General features: G+C 34.5%; 1 protein-coding gene and 1 long non-coding RNA gene across 4 annotated transcripts in view; one reads left to right on the top strand and one right to left on the bottom strand.

Annotated features, from left to right (window-relative positions):
- The window catches only part of LOC100871823 (A-type potassium channel modulatory protein KCNIP1), a 123,839-nt gene extending 107,683 nt beyond the window's left edge, over positions 1-16,156 (bottom strand). Inside the window, exons 1-3 of one of the 2 annotated variants that reach the window (XM_086911773.1) lie at positions 15,894-16,156; positions 2,715-2,857; positions 2,560-2,634 (exon numbers count right to left, since the gene is read on the bottom strand). In XM_086911773.1, coding sequence (XP_086767899.1) covers positions 2,560-2,634; positions 2,715-2,811 — 172 coding nt within the window. In that variant the 5' untranslated portion in view covers positions 2,812-2,857; positions 15,894-16,156. Of the gene's footprint in view, positions 1-2,559; positions 2,635-2,714; positions 2,858-4,393; positions 4,697-15,893 lie in introns of those variants that run through there. The other variant, XM_086911774.1, reaches the window with a different exon arrangement.
- Positions 16,157-16,489: 333 nt separating this feature from the next.
- Positions 16,490-20,384, top strand: LOC116414739 (uncharacterized). 2 transcript variants are annotated; one of them, XR_015293237.1, is made up of 2 exons: positions 16,490-16,624; positions 19,828-20,384. It is a non-coding gene; the product is annotated as an uncharacterized LOC116414739 (long non-coding RNA). The 2 variants fall into 2 exon arrangements; XR_015293236.1 differs by lacking the exon at positions 16,490-16,624 and adding an exon at positions 16,758-17,226.
- Positions 20,385-26,395: the final 6,011 nt, after the last annotated feature.

The raw sequence follows: 26,395 nt of genomic DNA, 5'->3' as shown, positions 1-26,395 counted from the left end.
ATAAAATGTAATATTTATACAGCCCACTTCATTCCCTTATTCTTAAGAAATGCAAATTACATCATTTATCCTGGTTAAAAGGGCACTTAATTTTCATAATGTCATATAAACTTATCGATTATTCTTACTTAGCCCAAATAGAGCGTATTGAGGTCATAATAACTCAAGATATACATATTTATTGAATCGTAGGAAAATGTACTCGTTATAATACGTGTTTATCTTTCTTAATGAAAATAATTACTTTATATACAAATACATTTTCTACGAAATTGAAATTGTATTTTTTATAAATTCATACTTATTACATATAAATATAAAACGATTAATAAAATGTTAAAAAATATCGAAATTTTTATTTTATATATAATAAATATGTCAGAAAACAAAAAACAAAAAATTTTCACTAATACAATAATTTTTTAAAAATCTTTTGCGTTCTAATTTTTTACAATATATAATATATTTCATAATTTTATATTGAAAATTTTTATATTTAATTTATTGCTCTTATCACAAACGACCATACACGGTTGATCGAATTTCAAAAAAATTAAGTATTAAAATTATGTAAGACAATAAAGTTAATCGGACATCGAAATCGTCCCCTTGAGCGGATAAATCTTGCAGAGCAAATATAGACAAGGAGAGCAAATAATGGAAAAGGACAGAGATAGAGTAAAAATATTGAAATCAGCGCCATCTTCAGAGTGCCGCAAATGAAACACAAAAATAAAGGACAAAAGATGATTGGAGAAGGATGGAGATAGAATAAGAATTGATCTTTAGCGCCATCTCTTGAGTACTAAAGATATCTTTTCAAATAATTATCTTTTTAAATATACTCAAGAGATGGCACTGATCTACAATTTTTATTCTACTTTATCCTACGTAGAAGAAATGTCTCTGACATTCGTAGGATGGCGCTAGTAGTCAATTCATTCTTTATCTCTTTCACATTGTTTTCCATCCTTTCCTTCTAAGTTTCGTTTACGGCATTCTGAAGATGGCGTTGATATCAATATTTTTATCCTATCTCTATCCTTATTCTATCATTTGTTGTCTTTATCTATACTTGTTCTTCAAATTAAAATATATTTATAAAAAATTTATTTATGAAATTATATCAATTGAACGTGTTATTTCAAAACTATAAGTTTCGATATTTTATTAAAGAATATGATAATAAGTTTTTGATATTTATAAAAACAGTATATTTGTGATTACAAACAATGTTAGAAATTACAAAAACAAAAAAAATGCGTAAAAAAGATTGATTCTATGATTCAGTAAATACTAATTTTAATTATTCTCAATAAAAAATATATTTCAAATTTATAGAAAAATACAAATGGTCTTAGTATTAGTTGTATGGAACTGGTTATAGAAAATAGAATTCACTATAAATATTAATTATGAAATATTTAAAGTGTAAATTTATAATTTGAATATCATGTATCTTTTAGAAATGAATTATGACTGGTAGTTATAATCCAGTTAATCCTAAAAGTTAGAGAAATCATATATCATATTCAAATATCAAATGAATTGAAGATTTATCTGTTATATCTTATAATGATGAATATATACGAGATAGAATAAATGCCTAAGGAATATCTAGCAATTGTAAAATAAATACAATATATGATATAAAAATAATCATATCTTTTTAATGAAGTGTCACTGCATAATTACAGCTATAGAACTATTAGATACAAATGTTAAGATTAGAAATTATTGATTGTTGCTTAAGAAATTAAGGATGAATTAACATTTTTATATTGTTCGTTTCATACTATTTATTCTATTCTATTATTATTATTATTCTTATTGTGTAGACAAGGAAAGCAAATAATGGAACAAGATAGAGATATGATAAAAATATGAGAATTAACGCCATCTCGAGAGTGCCGCAAATGAAACTTACAAAGGAAAGACAGAAAATAATGAAAGAAAGATAAAGATAGAATTAAGAAATAACTACTAGCACCATCGTTTGAGTTAAAGATATCTCTATAAGGTAACATAAGATGCAGTAGGAATTGATGATCAACGCCATCTTTTGAATCATCTTTTAGAATGATGTTTTTAACGCTCAAGAGATGACGCTGAAAGTCAATTCTTATTTTATCTCCATCCTTTTCCAACTATTTTCTGTCTCTTCTTTTTATGTTTCATTTGCGGCACTCTGAAGATGGCGCTGATTTCAATATTTTTACTCTATCTCTGTCTTTCTTCCACTATTTGCCCTCTTCGTCTATACGGCGCGTATCCGCAGATAAGATACACGATGTCAATCGAACATACTTTCGTCATTTCTCTTTCAAAATTGTAATATGTCTGAATTGTCAATGATTCAAATATTAGTGGCTATGAATATTTCATCGCATTTTTATATTAATTAAATTGATAATTCATTATTTCTATTCAAATATTCTAAAAATTTTTTTCTCATCATATTCAATTGAAAGAGAACTTTTAATCCGTAATTATTCTTAATTTATTATATGAATTATTTCAAAATTGTTATATATTTTATTTATGAAAATAATCACTTACAGAAATAATAATCTCCGTACTCGTTTGAACGTTTACGTTCTTCCTCATTAATTTCATCTTTAATTCTACGCCAAACTAGAATAAAAAATATACGTGTACGTTAATCTGAAACTGTTGAAATTTATCTCTTGACTTAATATACTCGATATACTTACCATTTCCAAAAAATTTTCGAATATTCGACTTATGAGATATTTTATTAGTTCGACACGATTTATTCTGTTCCTCAATTGAACTTATATCTTCCTCCATCTTTACTTCAAATTATCCATCCGTGGATAAGCAATACACCTATATCCTAAACAAAAAATGATAACATCTATATTAACGAATGATCGTATGTCACAATAATTCCATAGATTCATAATTTATCTGTATTTAGAATACAACGTATTATATCATTAGTACCAAATATTTGATATTAATAATAACAACAAGTTTTTATTTAAAGAAATTCTCTACTTGTCGCGATGCTCTATGTTACGAATATAATAAAAGTATTGTTTTTGACATCATGAAATTATTATTTCACACATTTCTTATTGATATTATTGTTAACATTGTTACACAATTTACACATTATGTGAGAAAAATATTTACCAAAAATTGAAGTGCATTGAATTATCATTTATTAGAATAGTTACTAATTATTCTAAACGCGAGGATAAATATAAACAATATTTACATTACGCATAGTTACATCATAAACATGTTTCAATTCTGATTCCTCTAATCGACGCTGAAATTTCTTGCAGTGCATCTAACGTATAATGTAATCATATGACTATTATATTGAAAATAAATTTTTTTAAAATAGTGCAATATCGAGTGTTATATCACATATATCCCATTATATATTTCATACTTAACACAGTGCGATAATAAATTTTCGGTAAATAGAATTTGGATATATTTCAAGAATTTAATACCAGATATATATTCGTTTGTAAAATAACTAATGTCTTGTTTGTTGTACTCTGTTGACCTAGTTATTACAAATACAATACAAATTTCTTCTACATTCTGGCTGGTTATATAAACGATACATTTTACTTGTAAAAATCTTGAACAATTAAAAAGATACGTAATATTTACGTATGAAATCGAGCTTACACGGCACGTGCGACACGTATATACATGTACCATTTACTTTTCATCGAATAACATCGTATTTCGTAAGACAGCTTGTCTGGATTTAATATAGATTATGTTATCGGAATTAATCTTATGCTGCAGAATGTTGCAAAATTGCAAATATGTATCACAACCTTGTACCACTTTATTACGAAAGTTTTCTAAACGGAATAATTTTAAATTTGCGTTATAAATAATTGCTTCTCTACGCTTTAAGAATCTACGCTATTTGAAGAATCTTTAGAACATTTAATGTGAAAAGTTCATAATTGCATTTAAGTAGCGAATAAGAACGAAAATCGTTGTGCATAAAACTGCATCTTTTATTATAACACATTTGAAATTATATTTATTTTTTTCTTGCCAAAACGGATCGAGACAATTTTATTCAAACGAAAATATCAGAGAAATATTTTTCCTCTGTATTTCTGTTACGTCGTATAAAACATATAATAAGTATTTAACCGATTTAAATATAAATATTACATAAATATTAATTTGTCAAAGCAATAGTGCTTCGATTAATATATGTTTTATCGCTTAATATATTGTTAAACTATCTGTGGTGAACATTTAATGTAACGATTAATTTTATAAAAATAATAGAAAATTTATTTTTACACGATACACGAAAGGCTCGTCACGATGACAATAACGAATAAAACAGGTGGAGACGGGTGGAGCGGAAAAAAAGACTTACGTTTTACTACACAATCGTCACCTGATTCCGAGTTGCAATTTCTTCAAGGATTTCAACGGAATCGAAATTTCCCAATCGCTCTATTCACAAAAAATACGATACGATGCAACGGTTGGCGGGGGTTCTATTGTTCAACTTATCGTGGCCGTTCGTTCGATTTCAAAATCGAACTTACTTAACTACTCTCGTTGTTAAAAGAAATCGTGTCGAGAAGTTGGAACGAAGGAAGAAATGGAGTCCGATCCGCGGCAACGATTCGCGGATGCCAAACTGCAAACTAAAATCCGGGATTGTTCGCGGTGGTTGTAGGACAACGAAAGGCTATTCGTCACTTTGAACTTGGCCGAATAGCGCGAACGGAAGAGGCCAGTAATTTTGGCCAGTGGCCAGATCTTCCCACGCGACGTTATGTATTTTTCTACACGATGGATCATGGATAAATTGTTCGTTACGTGCATGAAAGAAGAAACACGGAATCCTATACTTCCTTCCTTCCTTTCCTTTGTTCCGTTTCGAATCGACTACGAGGAGAGAAATCGATCGGAGAAGGGGTTGGATGGTTGATTCGTTTAAAAGCTCGTGGTTGATGGAACACGGTTAACTGTACCTGGCCTGCGGAGAGGCTCCTCGAGACTTTCCGTTTGACGGCAAATTCCAGATAGTAACTGTCGTCGGAATGGAATAGAATCGGTCAGGCTAGAAGGAAGGCATTTAATACCCTTTAGCGAGGCGCGGCCGGTCGAGTATCGCGCAAGAAAGTCAGCCCGGTCAGTATACGGCACAGTTAGCCTGGCAGAAGACGGTTGTACAGAGACCGGCTTCTACTAAGAAATTTATATGGCGGCCTAACCAGCAATTGCGCAGCCACCCCGCGAGTTCGTTTATCGGATGCTGCGCTAATTGGACCACCGGCCGATGGACAAACTCACCACCCCAAAAGGATTTCGTCCTTCCCAACCATTCCGATCCTTCTTCTTTTCCACGCTTTTTGCCGCGACGCCCGATGCTCGCCCGTAATTCGACAGACTTTTTCAACCGGATCAGACGCGAAACGTTTCCTCATCCGGGAATTTATGGCCGGATTCGTCGAGCCAAGTCGACGTTCGTCTTCGCGAGGTTAATAAGACCGCCCCCTTTTTCCTTTTCTTCGGTTTTGAAATTTTCAGGAAGGAAAGTGAGTTGGTCGATGGTTAATATCGAGATCGTAGGCGAAATATAACTGTCTTGTATCGCGGTTCTATGGAAGAGGCACGAGCACGTCCCACCAGGTGAAATATTATACAGATGTTAGAGGAGGAAAAAATGGGCGTCCTGACGTGCGGCCGTTTGCGTTAGGACCGTAAGGCAGTTGTAAAATATTTAGGAGTCATCCCGCCGCCCGGTTGTAAAGGCAGGGCTGGGCACAATGGCCCCCGTGATCTTTTTCACGGCACTTCACGATCCACAATGTGAACGACCGTGGCTCTCTAAAGGTGTGTCGAGATTCTAGTATTCTTCGAGGCCATGCAAACTGCCTCTGTTTCTTTCGTCACGCTTGACTTTCGATGTCACCGGTCAACGAATAAATGGCTAATTTTAACCTAGGTCCACGCGGGGAAACGTAACAATACCGCGACCAATGGGTTGACGAGAGGGAGGGAGAGGGAGAGAGAGAGAGAGAGAGACATTCGATCTCGAGTAGAAACCTCACCTCGCTCCATTTGTGTCTTTCTATACTTTTTTCTTCCCTTTTTTCTTTTTTTCAAATTTTGCAACCATTTCGATTTAAACCCGATATATGCACAAATATTCACGAATTAAAATTATATTAAGAAGTTATAAAAAAAAAAAGAAGAACAAGAATATTTGCGAAATAATCGCGGCCAGATGCCTCGAGCAGAGATGCCAGGTGAACCGAAGAAAAGAAGCGAAAGGAGGCACGTGTCTCGCGATGAATATCGAAGAATCGATCTCGTGCGGAGACCGCAATTTCGAGCTATTCGATCCTTCCTTTCTACAGCTTACAGCTGTAGAACGAGATTATAAATTTCGGAAAAGTTGGTAGCGTCGGTCAAGCTCGAGCGATCGCATTGTGCGCATTCTCCTTACCTCTCCTCGAGATCTAACTAAAAGTTGATCGTATCAGACGCGATTCTTCGAAAAAAAAAAAACGAAATTGCAATTAAAAATTCATTAAAATTTCTAAATAAATTTAAAATTTGATAGTCCAAGTTGCTTACGAATAAACAAGTTTACTTCGACAAGTTGCCTCGATAATTTAACAAGTAATTAAGTGTCCAAGTAACTTTATTCGAAATTTTCAACCAACTATAAATCTTGGGAAGATTTAAATTTTATTAGACAGGAGGAGGAGAAGGAAGAAATTTGAATCCCCGATTCATAGATAGGATAGGATCGACGGCACGATCGATGAGAACCGTGCGAGAAAGGAATGCGGGAGGGAGGTCAGATTGTAAATTAATGCTGGCTCTTTAGCTAAATTAATTGCGCCAATGGTAATTACACTTAGAACGCGCCGGTTCGCTCGCATCCTGCTTTAAACGGCGCGCCTCTAGCGCTTCTTCTCCACGAGAGAGTTTTCTTGCCTCGTCTCCTCCCATTTTGTTCTCAAGCGTACCAGCCACCTTCCGCCGCAAGAACGGCAGGGCCGTGTGTGCCAACCTGTTCGACGATAGTCGCACTGCCTCCATTGACTGTGAGTGACTACAAGCGTGAAACACGTGTTCGCACACGCACAAATATAATTAGTCGAACATTTTTGCGGAGACCGAGGCGATACAATGTTCGTCCGCCTCTTTCACTCAGCGACACGCATACCACAATTGTATTTGCCGTCGGAGGTACTACTATTCAACGGAATAAACCGTGTTCTGGTTTTGTCTACGGTTTCCATAGTCTTTAAAACCCGCCGTTGATACGTCATCGGGGTTTCCTGGAACGGGAAACATCGAGTTTCAATTCGAAATTCCCCGTGACAGACTCTTTCACGATTTCTCCGCTACTCTTTTATCCTTGTATTATTATTATTATTATTATTATTATTACTATTACTATTATTATTATTCTTATTATTATTATTATTATTATTATTATTATCGTTTCCTCGCAATCGATAATTCGCGGATAAATCCCGCGCGAACGGGAAGAATTACGCGAAAATATCCCTCTCTCGAAAAACGATCGATCTACGATTACGCGTTTACGTCGATATAATAAATATATCCTTCCCTTTGAAGAGGGAAGGGAGAAAGAGTAAACGCGTCGTTCTCCCCGGGTGAGAGAAGATTGGCGGGAGAGGAATGGTGGATTTTCAACCGGCGGCGAACGAAAGAGAAGGAAGCCTGGAAGGAAAATGGGGGGGAAGAAAGAAGAGGGAAAGAGGAAGGAGAGGAGAGAGGGAAGGAAGCTCGGCACGAAGTCGGTTTTCTCAAGCCGGGAAGAAAAGTAAGGCGGCGACAAAATGGAAAGGGAGGGAAAGGGACGGAGGGAAAGGCGGAGGGAGACGAAGAAGAAACGGGGGGAGGGGTCTAGTTGTAAGTAGGTAGAGAGAAGCAAGGTGGAGGAAGAAAGGAAGGGAGAGAGAGAGAGAGAGAGAGAAGGAAAGGGAGGACGGGGGGATGGATAGGAGGAGGAGGAGGAGGAGGAGGAGGACCGTTTGTCGGACATACCTCGGGGCCACCCTGGCGTCTAATTGCGTGTAATGCACTGCCGACTTGCCAGGCCTCGAGTTGCCGCCAGAGAAGAGCCGAGCGAAAAACTCGGGTCGCGCAACGGCAAAACCCTGGCGATCGCGAGGACGCGGTGCTATGTCCGGCACGCTCGGACCCACACGACGAAGATGACCGGGACACGGGGACGGTGAACACCGCCGCCACGTTCTCCAGGACGTCGATCTCCACGTGCACCGCCGCCTCGCCTTCTCCTCGGGACTCCTCGTGGAATCTCACCACCCCCCTCCTCACCAATCGCTAAAATGAAGACGTGTTTCGTGAACCACCTGGGAATAATATCTCGCCTTCTCTCGCCTCGTTACCAACCCTTTCGAAACAAATTCGCGCCAACTTCTTCCGCTACGATACGACACCGCCGCTACGCTTACTTTCGACTCACGTGCTTAAAAGCGTCGTACGAAATGTATCGAGATGATATGTCGTCAACTTACGATTGGATCATCTTCTGCGAGGCATGGCGTTTTTTCGATTCGAACATTCGGAATTTCCGAAAAGATCGAGTTTAAAAGATCGTTCGATCGGCGGCGTCCTTTAATCGCGAGAGATGACTCTCTCTCTCTCTAGGGAGGGAGAGAAGCGTTGGAAAGGTGGGGGAAGGGGGAGAGTCATCCGGCACGATCATTCAGCGTAGCTAAGATCCGTCGGTGGAGATCTTTTTTGTCGCGTCAGCTTATTATGAATAATGATTTATATCTGTGCGGATGTGTGGAAGCGCGCTGCGAAATAAAGACGGATAGAAGACGGGGCGGTGGGGGAGGAAGGGAGGCCGACCGAGGGGTTAATAACGGTCGCGTGTTGTAATACCTGCCATTATCCACAAAACCGACCGCCTAACAAGCTACCTGCTAATAATACACGACGGCGCACATGATCACGTGCGTGATCTCTTCACTCCCCTCGTCATTTTTGTCATTGCGATGCCTAATCAACCCCGATACGATCGAGCCGATCGATCCCTCCACTCCACTCACTTACCGATCGTGGAAAATAAAGTAACGAATGGAAAATATACCTTTATACCACGATGTCGTCGCGGAAGAGAATCGTCGAACCGAAGCGCGCAAATTTTTCGCTCGACTAAATTAAATTTGCCCGACAATCGGTCGGCTAATGTCGTTAAATAGCGCGTAAAGAAATCTCTCTCTATTCCGAAAAGCGATACCTTTGCGCCCTGTCATTTCGCGACTCGTAAAACTCGCTCCTCCCTCTCCTACACCCCTCTGTCCCCGCCGTTCTCTTTATTCGGTTGATTATTTGCGCGGCGGATCGTTGACCGGCGACACCGAAGCAAGGTTGCGCAAGGGAGGCGATGCGACCAAGAGATTGGACCCGATCCATTCGACCGGATATAATTGTTCCGTTACTAATTGACTTTTGCCGGCCACCTTTGCCGCCCGACCTAGCCGCCTAGCTCTTTCTCTTCTTGCGTTAACAAACCTGATTTCGCTTTACCTCCTCTGTAATAAGCGTTAATTCGAGGAATAAGTTGAGCAAGCGGATCACAATCGGGACGCGGTTCATTAAAGGAAAGACGTAACGGGCTCGTTTCTGTTTTAAACGATTTCTGCGATAACGCGATTTCGTTTCAACGTTACGTACGTGTCGCGAAGAAAGAAATTTCTGGAGAAGAAGATCGCGTCTCTTTTTCGCGTTACGATGGAAGAGGAGATGGAGGAGGATCCGTATCGGCGGAGAGACAATGTAGCCGCAACGATTTCTGATTCGTTTTATACGGATAGGGAGAACGGGTTGCCTCGATCTATGCGTGTTGCGCGTCCGGTCGGATGCAATTACGGATCGGGGCCGGACCGAGAAAAACGCCCAGTGCATCGGTTGCCAATTACTGGAAGGAAAGGCAAGGGAGGCTTCAATTTGCCGCCAACTTCTCTCCACGGCGAAGGGCGGAAGCGGCACGGAAGGGTGTGGCACCGTTTACCGATCGCGAATAGCACGGAAGCTTTGCGGGATACGCGTTTACCGAGCGCTATTATACATATGCCTCGTCGTAATCCTAACTCGTCGATCGAACGTGATATCTCCGATTTAAAGGATTGCCAATTGCGGAACGTTTCGGACGCGATTCTTACTCGCGTCGTCGTTTCGTAGCATCGATTCGCAATCTTAGGATACCGCTTTGGAAATGGGTCGAGCGGAAAAAAGAGCGATCGATATAGTGCGACAGAAGGCGAGCGAAACGGAAGGATAGGCACGCGACGTATATAAATGCGAGCGAAGTAGATCGATGAATTTACCGCGGCGAAATTGTATATTGTCGGTGCGTTCGAGCTGAGGATAATGGAGGATAAAAATGGAGCGAAGGTTATTAAGCAAATTAGCACGTTTGGCGAAGGGAGGGATAAGAGATGGTGGAGCGATTCAATGGCATACAGATCATCGGTTTCGAGGACGCGGAGAGTTGGAATGAAAGAACGTGGGTGCGAGACACGAGCGAGCTGAGTCGAGCAGGTAATCGAAAATGCGATGCGAGTGCCACGCCGGCGGTCTTTGTCGGCAAGCCTGCACGAGCAAATGCAAAAGGCATGAATGCAGCTGAAACGGCACGAGCCGGCACGAAAGGCGTACGGTAGAGAGCGACGTCTGCTGACGCAGTCCGAGGCTTCCTCTTTGGCCAGACTTCCTGTCGGAAACGATCGTCGCGATTCGCGCGAGCCAACCGTTCATTCCGGCCTTATGATCGCATATTCGATCGGCTCCTACTCGATCGAATAACGCCCACCCACTTCACGCCGTATTTCTATCGATAATAACGAACGACTGTCTTCCCCTTTTCTTCCTTCTTCCCTTCCATTCCGAATCCACTAATTATTCCACTAATTTTTCCCCACTAATTTATATACGTAGTTATATACAAAGCTTGATTGAACAGATGCGTTAACGAAAGTTGATTCTAATTCGAATTGGAATTGATATAATCGAACGAAATATTTCTATCCACGTTACGTTACGATCGAAATTGTTTTATTTTACCACATTTTCTTATAAACGAGCCACAGAATTTCGTAGATTTTACCTCAAAATTATATAATTTCATGGATCGTATGATAACCGCAATGTGAGAACCGAAAATAATAAAGCGTGGTGACAAGGCGCATCGATGAATGAAACTCGTGGAATGTCATTGAGAAGTAGCCAGAACGTAATGCGATAAGTATTAGTATCCTCGCTACGCCAACGCGTTATCTGTTTATATATATGTATGTATTGATTTATACTTTTAATGCATATTTTTCTCGATAAAATTATATAAAAAAAGAAAAAAATCGTAAATATAATTATGCGTACACGAAGCTGTTCAAATATACGCGTAATCTTTCTACTGAAAAGAGACTTTCGATTTCTAGATTCTATTCGATAGAAAATAAAAACAATGTTAAAAATTGAGAAAAAAATTAAAAGAAAGAAGGAAAAGAAAGTTATTGGTTATTCGTGCGGTTCGTTATTCCGGTAATTCGATGTGATGCACGAATCGCCGTAGGTGGTCGAAGATAGAGGTGTGGGAGTCCGTTCCACGATGCCGAAAATCGCGACATCTTCGACACCGCGTCGACATCCGGAGGAAGGCGCCTCGGTTGCGCATATTAATTATGCTACTTATCGATGCTAATTAATTCTTCTAATTAACCAGGCGACGCAGAAACGCGCCGTTAGCGCCTTTCGTTAAAAACTTTTTACATATTTCTTTGCGTCATACTTTGCTTTTTCGTGTCAAGGAGCTTTGCTTCGATTGTTATGTAAATTCAATCGTTTTGCTTAATTATCCACGTTTGCATATACCGGTCATCTGATAAGCCGAAGAGATCGGAAACGCGCACTGTTTGCAAACTCTCTTCTCAGTTCCGCGTTCTTTATTAAATTTATCTTCGTCAAATATATATATATATATATGTCTCGCGCCGATTCTCGAGCCGCGTTATCAAATTCAATTTTATTTTAAAGAACGCTTCGCGAGCGAGAATAGACTCGATAATGACTCGAGAACTCTCGCTTATCTCGAGGCGCGTTTACTTCACAGGGGAACCCGGAAACAATGGAAACGATATTATTCTTTACATTGTACGGAATATAGTACTCGTTGGCGTGAAAGAAAAGAAAAAAAAAAAAAAAAAACGAGAAGAAAATCTGGTAGGTTCGTCGTCGTTTCGTCGAAGGACAAGATTTTTGCGTCGGCGTGAGCTGCCGTTAAAACGACAAATTACCCATCTTGTAGTACAAGGTTCCTCTCCACCTAACCGATGTAGTAAAAGATTTCTGAAGCAAAGAGGAGGGCAGATCCATCCCTTCCAACGTTCCGTGGATTCTTGGCGGACAGATTTGGTGGGAGAGATGGCCGCCGAGTGGGAAACCTGCGAACCATCGGAGGGGAAGTGGATTGACTTACGAGAGATTCTTGCACAAGTGCTCGCGATGCAGCGGCGAAAACCTCCCGCAAAAGGATTTACGACATTACTTTCATTCTTTCTTTCCTCTCTAAAGATTTTGTCCGGACCGATTTGTAAGGGCTCGTGTGCTTCTCACCGTAAAACACCGATGACAACCGCCTGTTTCCATTTCTGACAACGTTTAATTAAAGTGTTGCGAGCAGGGACAGACAGCCCGCTCGAAACCTCGACACGATTTTTAAAATCCTTCGAAATTTAAAAAATATTTTCGAAACATTTGAAACTCGCGAGGAATAAAGGATCAATTTGTTGAGAATTAGAACAAGCATTTGCAAGAATCGAATAACGATCCAATTCAATTTAACGTTAATCTAAAATGTTTCAAGATTCGAATTTCAATCGCGTAATTGTAATTTTTACTCGAGTTGTTGAGATGGCTATACCTTAGGCCTTAGATAGAGTGGTACCAAAATGGCGCGCGGGACTTGGGGACACTGCTCACCAAACCACGTTACGTTTCCCAAAACTTATGATCGTTTCATATTCTAAAAAATGAATGAAATTAAATTGTAACGAATCGTCGAAATATCGAATCGAGCGTTGTTTAAACGATCGTGGAAAAAGATTTGACGTTTAGACGTCTGGAAAGTTGAGCAACATTGATTCTGAGACAGACTACTTGACTACCGACCGGGTCGACGCCCGGCGAAGGCCGCTAACGACGCCTAATCTTTTCCAAGAAGTTGTCACAACTCGCCGCTCTTCTGGTATCGAGCCTCGTTCAGGATCAGCTTAAGTTTCTCCATGTGCTGTATTTGGTATCCGCTATAAATTGTCCAATCCGCACAAACGCCACCTCTTGACGCAACTTTCGAAACGAATTGTGTATCAATTTCATTCTCTTTTTGAGAGAAGAGAACAATCTTCCAATTTCGTGGTTTTAAAAGTTTACAATAGATAAACTTTCTTTATAAAGAAGAACACAATGAACGAAATAACAATGTTACACGAATATGTTTCAAAAATTTACTACTATTATTTGTGCTATTGGTCGTTTAATCGATGAAAATTATTTCGTTATGTTTTCCTAATATAAGTTATTAATTATCTGTTGAAATTGTACGATATTTTTAACATTAATATGGTAAAATAGTGCTCGTTTATCTGATATTTTCGAAAGAAGTATGATACAGAATGGAGCAACGAGGACAATTTTAAATCTGCTTGCCAGGATTCTGGTTCAGGTACTGACCTGTTGGAGGCTGATGGGGCGTGGCACCAGAAGATACGAGTTCTGCCATTGGTTCGTACCTGTTAAACCATTCACTGACACAATTACTCTCCCCGGTACACCAATGTGCTGTAAGCTTATCGATCGTCTCACGGTCAAATTGAAAGATGAAATAATATTGTTGTTGCAATCGATGTTTAATTTTGTGGAAATTTCATATTATAAAAATATAATCCGTATTAATTTATCTCGTCTCTAAGATTTATCCTTCTATTTTTTTTTTTTCTTTGATCTAAGTAAAAATTTATCGAGACAATATTTCTACCTGCATGTTTTTAGTATACGTTCAACTTTTCTAGGGAACTCGTTCCACGTAACCCGTACGAGAATGAAATCGTGGAAGACACAACCTGGTTCTGCGTAAAGTGTCGACAATTCCAGCAAATCATGAAAATTCATAGGGATTCGCTTCCAAGGAACGAGTTACGAGACAACCTGATAGTTTTTCCAAGAATCAGCTCACACTGAAAGAATCAATGACGAACCATTCTATACTCGTCATTGAAACGGATTTCAATTGACAAACATCTGAATATATATTTTTATAAATTCTAAAACGTTAAAGTTTTAAAAAACGTTCTACGCTATATATATTCTATAAAATATTGCCTCTACAATTTTTCTCTGTATTAATCCAATAATTTGTTGGTGCTTAGGAGATATTATATTATCTTGAAATTGACTATAATTAATTAAGTATTTTAATGTTGCAGGGTTTTTCCAAACGAAGAATTTAAATAATTGTTCTTTGAATTACACCAAGCGGAACGTTATAAACATTAATTATAAACATTAATTTTATAATCTTAATCCTTTGCATCCTGTGAATTTCCACGCCTTTATCTTATTATATTTTCCAAAGAATCGATATTAAATATTAATAAAATAACGCAATAATGCTAGGTTAGATTTTTAGAAAGTTAATTTACATTCTGTAGAATAGAATTTTTAAGTACGTAAATTGCATCATTCTACGTTACATTGTTAGATACGTTCTAATGATTTTAACTGACTACTTAAAAAGTATTTTTCAATATATATATCTACGAATTCTTAGATACGTAAAGATATCTATTAATAGATAGACATACTATTATAGATAGACGTATCTAACACTTTAATTTTAGATGAACTCTTAGAATTGAACAAGTACCAAAATACACGTAAGATTTTACTAATTAAATTTATCAGTAGACATCCATTTATTTGTTATTTTTCCAAATATATTACCCAAATTTATTTTCTCATAAAATTATGAACAAAAAATAATTGATAAAATATCACAATATAATTAATTTTATTATTACTAATTTAATATTTTAAATTCCGAGAAATTTGTAAACTGTTATATCTAAAAAAAAAAATAATATCATTATCAAACTATATTACGTACGCATGTATGTTGCTCTTATTTATTTAATGAGCAACATGCCATTGAAATGCATCATTGCGTAATTATTAAACTTCTGTTAAGATATCAATGCTTAATTAAATTAAAAATAAAAATGTATAATCATTACTCGGGAATTTCCTTATTAAATGTTTTCAGCCTTGATAGTAAATCGTTCATCTCGCTCGAGCTCACTTTGATTATGTAAGTACTATTTTACATCAACTTGTAACTAATACAAAGATCCTTTCTTTCTCATAGCATACCAAATAGAACCAATGCAGAAAAATTTTATCTAAAATGCGAACAAATTTATGAACAACATATTTATAAATAATAATTATAAAAATCTTATATGATTAACAAATAAGAATTACAACATATTTTGTATATATAACGCTAAATAAACATAAGTATGCAAACAAATATTATTTAATATAAAACTTTTAAGCTTCGATAAAAAGTAAATTGCATTTAAACCATCTCCAATTTTTTTTTATTCAAAAATAACAATCAACGGGTGATTTAAATTATTATAGCCAAATGATTTTCAGTTTCATCATTTCCTAACCTCGAAATTTTAACAATTGTGTCACTAATTAAAATATTTCGATTCGAGACATAATACCAGTAAAAAACGATATCTCTCAATCACTTGTAATTAATTGTCAATCTTTAAATTACTTACGTAGAAGAACGAAAAGAGAAAGAGAGGGAGACAAATTCCCAATGTTTTTACTCAAAGGCCCGATTTACATGAAAGTGGTATACATACGCCCGCGCACTAATTTCCATGCAAATAAAGGTCGTCAACGAGAGAGAGAGAGAGAGAGAGAGAGCGCGCAGACGCCCCACTCTCACGCGATTCTGAACACGGTCACAAGCAGAACACATATCTACATAGCAGGCGCGGAGGAGGCGCCTATGTATACGCTAGTACCAATACCAAAGCTAACTTAGACCGATATGCACGACCGTCTTGTTCTCCGCGATCTCTCGCGACGCCAGTTCGTTTCTAGCGTCGTTCGCAAACTCAGTCACGCGTGCCCTCCCCAATTTTTCCGCCGAACCGGAAACCGTGCCGCGAGACACGCGCTTAGCGCCACGCCGTTTCGTCTCCCAGTTTTTCCTCTCTCGCGTATGTCGAACAGATAGGACCCAGAGTGGCCGGCCATTTAACAGGCTTACCAGTGTCGTCGTTCGCTCTTCTGGCACCGTTATTCCGTCCTTGAAAAGATACCAGTCTTACGAGAAGCATCTAGAGACATCGACCGAAGTGAAGCCGCAGTATTCGTGCGATCGTTATATCCCATTGATCCACCTCGACTTTTACTCGTAAACGTCGAAAGAAGTTTGTTTGGATACGTGCATTGCCTCGTCTATCTTATTATTGGACGAAATTCTTAGGACTTGGAGTAGGTATGTTGTTTTTCAAATTTTAAGATCCAATTCTCTCTACTTATCATTCTTATTATTTCTCTTTCAAAGAGACGTGTTAATTTTTTGAAATAAATCTTTTATATATCTCTCCTTTCGATTAAATTTTATTTTCTATTGATAACCGATTAATCTTATAACTTATTATCAGTATATTTTATCGATATATTTGATCTAAGTTTTGAATCAAAGTATCTAGGATACATTTAATAAGTTTGTATTATTTCTTTCCTCGAAAATAACGTAATAATAAAATTGCCAAGTTTATATCTTTTCGTAAATGTAGGCGATGTTTATAGTAACTTCCTGGTAAGAAGTTTGTTTTTAGATCGTTGCTGCACCTTATTTTCTAGCGTGTTTAGAAATATATTTCTAGGAGCCGGTTCACATCAAGTACGCAATAGATATTAATAGTCTTTCCCTTGTTATCGAAATTTCTGAACTAGAAAAATCGTCAAACATCGTGATCCCATTCTTCTACGTATAGCGGCGTAATAATTATTGTTGTGCGGATAACATAACTGCAACTGGTGTAAATCAGTATTATGTAAGAGAAAGTCCTTGACTACTGGCCGTAAATAACCGTAAGTTCTCTCTACGATCAGCACATTACGTATCATAAAATCGAACGTATCGATACTATCATTAATTGAACAAGACTTGCTTCGATCGTTCTAAATAGCAAACTCAATCCAATAATAACATTATTTTCGTTTCCTTATTCCCTACCAATCATATAGTAGTATGGTTTCTGTTGTAACACGTGACACGAAACATCGAATGTGTTGAATATTTAAAATGCATGAATAAGATTATGACATCACATGTTTACACATGGGACATTGTACTATAAATTTAATATCAAATCTACAAAATTTGATATCAAATTTTTTTTTTTTGCGATTTTATTAATTATTAATTCAATCATTTCTATCGTTTTTATATATCTATTCAATCGTTTTTATATATCTCGAGAACAAAAAATAATAATTCGAATTTTTAAATTTCTTATTTTATTAAATAAATTTATTCGTAAATTATAAATTTTGAATTGTTAAATATTCTTTATTGTTCTGTTTGCGTGCAATTCTGTTTGCAACGCTACGAACGAACGTGGCAAAAAAGAGTTTTATTGTGCTAATAAAAATGACCTGAATACCTTTAAATGAAATACAGCAATTAAAGTTGGAGGTCTATTTTATGATATTAAATTTCATATGCTGAATTATGAATTAATATTTAGATTAATAATTACACATGTAGTAAACGTAATCATTTTATAAAATTCTTATTAAAAGTTATTTATCTGTTCTTTTATATCTTATATCTTTTATATCTTTTATATCTGTTATTAAAAGTTATTTATCTGTTCTTTTATATCTTTATACAATTATCAATCTATAAAGAATTGTGAAAGAATTAATCATTTGATTTGATAATACTTACGATAAAAATACAAATAAAAAATTTGTTGATTACAAAATTTTACTTATTGGATAAAATCTAATATTTTTATTGGATATATCTAGTATTTTTATAAAGATAAAAATAATAATACAATACGTAATACAATAGGTATTTAATTATAAGAATAATCTTGAGAATAACTAATTAAAAATCTTTATATGTGTATGCATAAATAATTAAAATGATTTAGATATAAAAAATGCGTAATACAAAATTTACGTAGCATAGCGAATACTCTCAAAATTAATTTTATTGTTTAACTATTTTTATAAAATCAGAGTAAAATTAAAATTTCGAATAATTATATATAAAATGAATTTCATATATATATATATATATATATATATATATATATATATATATATATGTATAACAAAAATTACATAATATTATCTTTATATTTTAAATTGTATTTAACACGATTGCTAAAATTGGCACAAACTCCTGTAAAGGTCGACGCGAAGTTAGAAATCGATAAATCGAGCCTGACGTAGTTAGGTTAGTTGTCAGTTAAGCTGCATCTTAATTTCAATTTGAATACTATTGAATCATCGAAAACAAATATTATTTTAAATTTATGCACAATGGCAAATGGCAATATTAAATAAAATAAATTGAAATTGTATCGCAAATTTTTATATTTTTAATATATATGAATATAGTCTTTTCTATATTTATTTACATATATATTGGAAAATAGATATAAAAATATAGTTCAAAAATATAAATTTAACATGTTAATTTATTTGTTTGAACGTTTTTTAATTTGTCTAAGAAACCAAATAGTTATATTATGCTCTATCGCTGCATTTGTCTGACTTTTACTTACTTCTACTACTTACGTAGTAGACCAAAAATTCTGTAAAAATTATGTTTAAAAAAAGTTTCTGAAAATAATTTCATATTATTCACTAATAATATTTGTAAACAATAAGCAACATTTGTTTTTCATGGTACTTCTAAAACGATTATCTTTATCTATTCTAATTCATATATGGCACATATATGAAATAACCACGTGGTCAGAATCATTTCATTTGTGCATGGGATGTTTTTTCCACAGTCGATACAGAAGAATCAGTCAATCGGTAAAGAAGTTCGCTATAGTTCAAATTATTCACTATCATTTATGCTAATATGCGTACCTTCTGATATAGTATTTGAATCACTATTTCTGTGTAGATGACAAACGGGTTTATTATTTCTTCTACAGATGTCTCCATATATGCGATTAATGAGTTAATTTTTTTTCATTTTCATATTTATGTATCAAATTAACATTTTCTAACGTTATAATACAATTCTTTCTATAATTATTTTTAATTTAAAATATCAGAAATTGATTAAGTAAATAATTTTAGTAATTTAAATAATACCACATAAAATATGATGTCACATATAATTCAACATAATGTTATTATTTCCATTATTATATTTGATAAAAGAAATAATTTAAATTATATAAAATATAAAAAAATATTCACTACATTTTCCAAGTGTATTCATCGATACAGTAAGAAGATAGTTTTCTAAAAGAAAGAATTCTCGCATTACTGATTATCCTCTAATCGTGATGATACGTTAAGAATCTTGTATTTAAAAAATATTATTAATTGAGATTTTTTTTTTTATCATCAAGAAATATGCAATGAATCATTTCAAATACCTATTTTCTATTTTATCATTATACGGCCAACAATGTGACACGTGTATTCCAGGATATCATCGTAACAGGATAACAGTATACAGGAAGGTACCACTGAACGTACCACCATGAAATTCAAGCGAGAATGCATTGGTATTTTGTTCACGGAGATGTAATACGAGAAATAAAGCAGGACATTAAAAGAAACTAACCATCGCGTAAACTTGTACGACAAGTTTCGTTCACACGACACTGACAACCTTTCATCAAGTTCAATGTTGAATTAAAAAAATATACATAAACTATACATATATGCCTTTTTTTGGTTTGTTTTTCAATAATCAAATTTTTTTGTTGTATAATTTATTCGTATGACGTAGTTATATTATTTTGTATGATTACTTTTCTATAAAACCAAATTAAATCAATCATTATTGTTTGTAAATAACATAAATAACAACGCATATTTCTTTTGTTTTTTTTCTTCTTTGAGCAGAGTTTGTAATTTTATATAAGTATTAATTATTATAAAACATTTATAAGAATTTCTACGAACAAATCTAAAATTTTTAAAAATTAAACTTTAACATTGAAAAATGAAAATAAACTTTACAATCTTATATGTGTAAACACTGTTATTACTTAATTGAATTCCTGATGACTTCATCTGCACGTTTTTGTAATCTTGGATAATTTTATACTTTAGTATTTCCTAGTTGCGTTTGATATCCAGCTGAAGCTGATGTATCAAATATATCATCACTTCGTATTATTGATGCAATTTCATTTTATGCAGTGGAACCTTATATTTTTTTACATATTTCTGTTGTCCATTTATCTCGTGACTCATTCTTTGTAATAATGACTCATATATGTTATCATATGGATGCATACTTCAAATTTGTTTTATTACTTAGAATCTAATTCGCCAATAGTTGTGATTCTACATCAGTTTAATTAATATTTGCACACATTAAGTATAACGGTTTCCTTAAATATTCCTTATTTTTTAAACAAAATAATAAAATTACGAAAAATGTTAATAATAAAGGTAATATTTATATATTTAAACTTAATTAATCCAAAATAAGTTAAATTATTAATAATTGACGAAATACATTACCTGTAAATTTATAAAGGATATTATGATTAAAAATTATTTTAGTATCATGTTTGTTTTCATTTATCTTAAATGTATATTTCATAAAATAAAATATAGATCTTATTTTACTTCAAACATTAACCTTGGTAATTAAGACATCGACCTTAAATTCTCTTTCTTCTATACATGAAAATTTGTTTTGAGAATTTATGATGAAATTGAAAATTCATAATGATATAATTTAATTTGCATTCACATATTAATATTAATGCACATCTATATAATATTTGATGTTAAATTATATCTCTCTTGGTGTTATAAATTTTGATATTTTTATAGTTTATATTCAAATTTTTCATTTTGGAATCATTATCTATTATATTTATTATTTATTTATCAATTTATAATATCAATTTATAATATATTAAGTATCAATTTATAATATAGAGACAAATTTCGTATATATATAAAAGATGATAAATCTACACATGTATTGCTAATCGACAAATCCAAGAATCAACAGATTAGGAAAAATTCCCGATTTTAATGATCTTACTTCATGATCAAGATAACAAATTTTTCTCGAAGAAACAAATAACGACTATTTAATGACGAACGGAACAATTAACTTCGACTTTCAAATAATTGTACGCAAAACATTGATTTCCACGCCTGATGATCAGCCAAAGGGTTGTTTGTCACTTTTAGCGCTGATTCGTGTTAACGTAATTACACGATCATATTTTACGAGGATATCAGAACGATCCTCTCGCTATTTAACTCAACGAAACTTTGTTAATTTTTTTAATTCTCTCTCGTTATACGGAAGTAAGTGGGTAGAATTCACGAGGTATTGAGATATTGGAAAAACGCGAAGAAAAGTGAAGAAAAAAAAAATTGGAAAACATCGGGGTGAGTATCGATGAACTTGATCGGATGAAGTCGACGGATACCTGTTAAGTACTTACGAATACCGTAGCGCCCTCCTGCTAACGTAACGAATCAAGCTGCCGACACTCATGGTCAGCAGGCCAAGGTCAGCAGTCTTTGCCGCGTTGTCAGCTGGAGAGATAGAGAGAGAGAGAGAGAGGGAATAGCGAGAGGAAAAAAGACGGAGTGAGGCAATGAAAACGAGGAAAGAGGATAGAGGAAAAGAATAAGAGATACATAAACGCGAGACACGCGTCGTGTGCGCACATATACGCACGATTGGTGTGTGTGGAGAGGCATGGTAAGAGGCGCGCACACGCGCGCAACCGCGGCCTTAAACTTTTCGCACGCACAATTCCTCCGTGTGTCACTGACCACATGTTGCGCACACAGAGCACAAGCGAACGCGTGTGTGAACCTCCTCCTTCGCGTTCGTGCCCGCCAGTGAATAATGCGCGATCCACCTTAACCGTGACAGGTTATCAATGATATTTCAACTATTCGATTTTTTCATTCGAGAATTGTATTGCACATGGAGTTGATTAAAATTTCTCACTTAATTTACGTACCTATCTTATGAATCGAAAACTCTGAGAACTCTGGAATTTTTGATCATGGAACAATAGTGAATCCTGAATCTTCACGCGATACGTTATTTAATTAAATAGTAAACAGCAATGATTAAATATATATTATATATTTATTTGATTTGGTAAAATTATAGATTAATTATTAAATAAATGGCAGCAGGTATGCTTTTATGGAAAGTTAAAGTTCCAGTCTAATTTTCCACGTTTATAAATTGTTGTATAGAAATATTTTCCTATACCACAAATAGACGAAATATTCCATACGGTATGAGGAAGCCTAATTACGTAAACGCGTGAATAATGGTAAGGAATTATATGTGTAAATATGTAGTACTTACTCATCTCTGCACGTAAACGGACTCAAAGGAAACTTTCGCAAAACAACTATCAATGAACGATCTATTTGAATTTGCTTAATCATTGTAGGAAAGTTCTTTAGAAAATGATCTTTCGTTCATAAATCCTTGTATTTTCTTGCAATTAGGTATATATATATTAGATATATATTTGATAACGACTTGAAAATTTTTTATCATATCCATGAAACAATTGAATTTTGAATTTTTATTATATTGATAACCAATTAAATCCTATGCATCACAAAGCGATTTATAAAAATGTACTAATTTTTTTCACAATTTTTATTGTGCTCGTTCATGCAATGAAAATGATGCTCGCTATACACATTTTTCTGCCATGGAATAATTTTCCATCGGTGAAGGACAATACTTGCCAGTTCTAGATACCAAGTACTATGACGTTTAAAAACGTGACTTTGACATCATCAAAATTTCCACAAGAGGCAACAAACATGAAGGAAAAATAGATTTGACCAACAATTCCTAGAGACGTGGTCTCTTTAAGATTAAGATCGTGTTACGTGCTTTTTCTATCCATTGCATCTTCCATTCACAAATACTCTATTTCCAGAATGAAATTCTTTTCACATTACTTAACGTGTAAAGATTTAACAAAAAATTACGCGAAACTATTCATTGCAAATCAAACAAATCTATCTGATATTTAAAATAATTAATCACTCACTATTGAGTTTATGTTTACGTTTAATGAGTTCTGATTATCTTATAGAATTATAAAATTATAAAAGATAACTTTATAATCTGTGATTTGTTATCTCTTTTTTATGTAAATGAGAAAAATTATCCCAGAATATGAATTTGGAAATCAATGATTCATATTGACCTTCTTACATTGCACTTTCACTCAATCGCAACTGTCTCTTCCACTTTCTCGCTGAAAGGTGTGTTGCAGTAATTCTTTCGAGCCTCGTCTTCGATATAATTCATATAGTGATGTCACTAATTAAATATAAATATTCTTACGTTAAAGATTCGGATGTGAAATTGTTTCGAAAATCTGGGAAATTTGTTAAAAGATGCAATTTTCCTAGCCTTTTATGACATTTGCAATTTAAATATTCAGCAGAAAGGAATAGAAATTCCGTTCTTCCCTCTACAATGTTTCACACGATGACAATTTCTAATATTATCATTCGATCTTTCGATCATCTAATATCATTCTTTCAAAGAATTTTCTCTTCGTGAAAGGAAAACATTGGGAAATTCTTTCCTACGTTTCTACGTCTTTATAACATTCACGATCTGTTCTTTTAACGTCAAATACACACCGTCGCGTTCATCGTTAAAAATTTTAAACGACTCGACGCGGGAATAAATTGGTAATTTTCAAAGCGAAGAGGAGAAAATTATTTTATGCCACGATTCAACAATGTCTCTCGGTGAAGAATGAAACAGAGTGTTAAAATTTGAGCACGATTCGTGCTCCATGCCTCGTAAGAGGATCTATAGAAATCGATCGAGCGACCTAACGGTTGGAATTACCGGCGCGCTTCGTTGTGCAATCATCTTGACGTCACTCGGTCGTTACACTTGCTCGCGACTGATTCATACACGTCGTGCGGTGTACGTCGTGGCCACGGTTGCTCTCTTCCTTCGCGTTGCGAGAATATCGCGCGGAAATCTTTCCTTCCATCAAATTAACGTAGTTTATTTTTCGGATGGAAATTCGCTCGATTCTGCGGAACAAGAATGTTCGTATCTGTACGGATGGTCGATGAAACGGTCGAATTAATTGAAGATATTCATTCATTTATCGATCGACAATTTAATAAATTAAAAATTTTCCTTAAGGATTTGAGTTAATGATCTAAAAAAAGAATGGGAGGATCGAAAATTGCAATTCTTGTCTCTATTACGTTATTATGAAAAATTAATATTAGACGTATCAATTCATGGTGACTTTTATTTTTTAAATAAGTGTTAATGAATTGACTAAGTGTTGAAAACTAAGTGTTAAAAAATCTAACGTCTAGTCATTGTCCAATGATCAACGTCACGCTTATTTTATGTTTTTGATTTTAATTGCAAAATAAAGAGCGTGTATCATTTTATTTCCGTTGCATTGTTAACAGGATAAAATTTCATGAAAAATTGAGAAAAAGATGTAAGATCGTGTCGTTATCGGTTAAAATTAAAATCGAAACAAATTGAAAGAATTGGGAAAGGTATGCAATATGGCGTAGCGGTTCCTCATTAGTCACTTTGGAAAAAAGAGGTCAATACCGTGAGATAACGTGAGCTACGTCACGGACGCCGTTAACGTAATAATTTATCCAACATATTATTCAACTCTCGTATACATATACATGCACTCGTAGTACTTATGTGTGCGTACATCTATATATTTACACGTTTTATTTATTAACTAGCTAACGAAAAAAGGGATTTCACCCTTTGAGGAAAATGTTATAATATTCTTGCTCTTTACGCAAGATTTTTGACGCAACTTTGTTCGATATTGTACAACGTATCGAAACATTATGCACAATAGAGGAAATATTGGAGACGTGTGGCGATATTCGACGAATATTGTCATCATTTGAAATAAAATTTATAGAATTGATCTTCGAAGAAAGAAATTTCGAATTAAATGGACAATTGATTAAATTGATATTGTATAATAATTATACACGTTATTTAATATTAAAGTTATAATTTGTATTCAATAAGCGTTAATTACAAACTTATCAAACGTTATATTGTTTAAAAAATTCTTTAAAAATATTCAAAACCGTGTTCCTTTAGATGATAAATGGTTGATGAATTAAGTGAGTTGTAGCGTTTACAGAATATTCTTCTCTAAATGAGCTATTGTGTGTTTGCCTAGTATGAATTTGAAATATCTATGCGCGTATCTTATTTGTCTTCGGTAATTCCTTTTCTAAACTTGTAATGTGCCGACAATACTGCATGTACATAAACACTTAACGTGTTATCATAAATTATCTATTCAAAGTAGTGTCGTAAATGCAGTCAGTCGCGGATTGCTTAATAACTATTATAATAATATTAAAACATACATATATATTTATATATTTAAAACAAAAATAAAAATATTTTATTCCTATTAAAAAAATTAATAAATCAATGCATAATCATTTACGCTACGCTAAAAAAAGGAGGAGAGAGAGTTCAAGTTTCGATCGGGATATCTGATGCAATGTAGACAAATATTTTGATAGATAGGTAAAGCGTTCACTTTCAATACGAAGCGAATGAAAGGAGAAATACGTCAAAAGAGCTGGAAGGATCGTTTTCGGTGCTCGAAACGAATAAATATAATAAGCATTTACCTGGTGGACGAAAGAGAGAAAAACCTGCACAGACGTGCGTAACAACAACGAGGAACCGAACCCGGTATTTCGAAGTAGGTCGATCGTATAGCGAGAATGTCTTCGTAGATCGGTCGTATATAACTCTTGTTCCCCTAACAAGAGTGGAATCAAGCGTAATCTAAAATTTCGATCAAAAATATTTTAAATATATTATATGCGACTTGTAATTATTTGATTATTATCAATATTATTATTATATTGAAACAATTTTAATTACTTTAAACGAAAACATTAATATTATAAAAGATAATGGAAACGGTTTTATCCAACGGAAAGAATTTTAACTGTTTCGCATAACGTAATA

Source organism: Apis florea, unplaced genomic scaffold, assembly GCF_048593485.1.
Source record: "Apis florea isolate Af1SG1 unplaced genomic scaffold, ASM4859348v1 contig_3367_pilon, whole genome shotgun sequence".
NCBI lineage: Eukaryota > Metazoa > Arthropoda > Insecta > Hymenoptera > Apidae > Apis > Apis florea.
The sequence above is the reverse complement of the archived record's forward strand: the minus strand, read 5'-3'. Positions and strand labels throughout refer to the sequence as shown.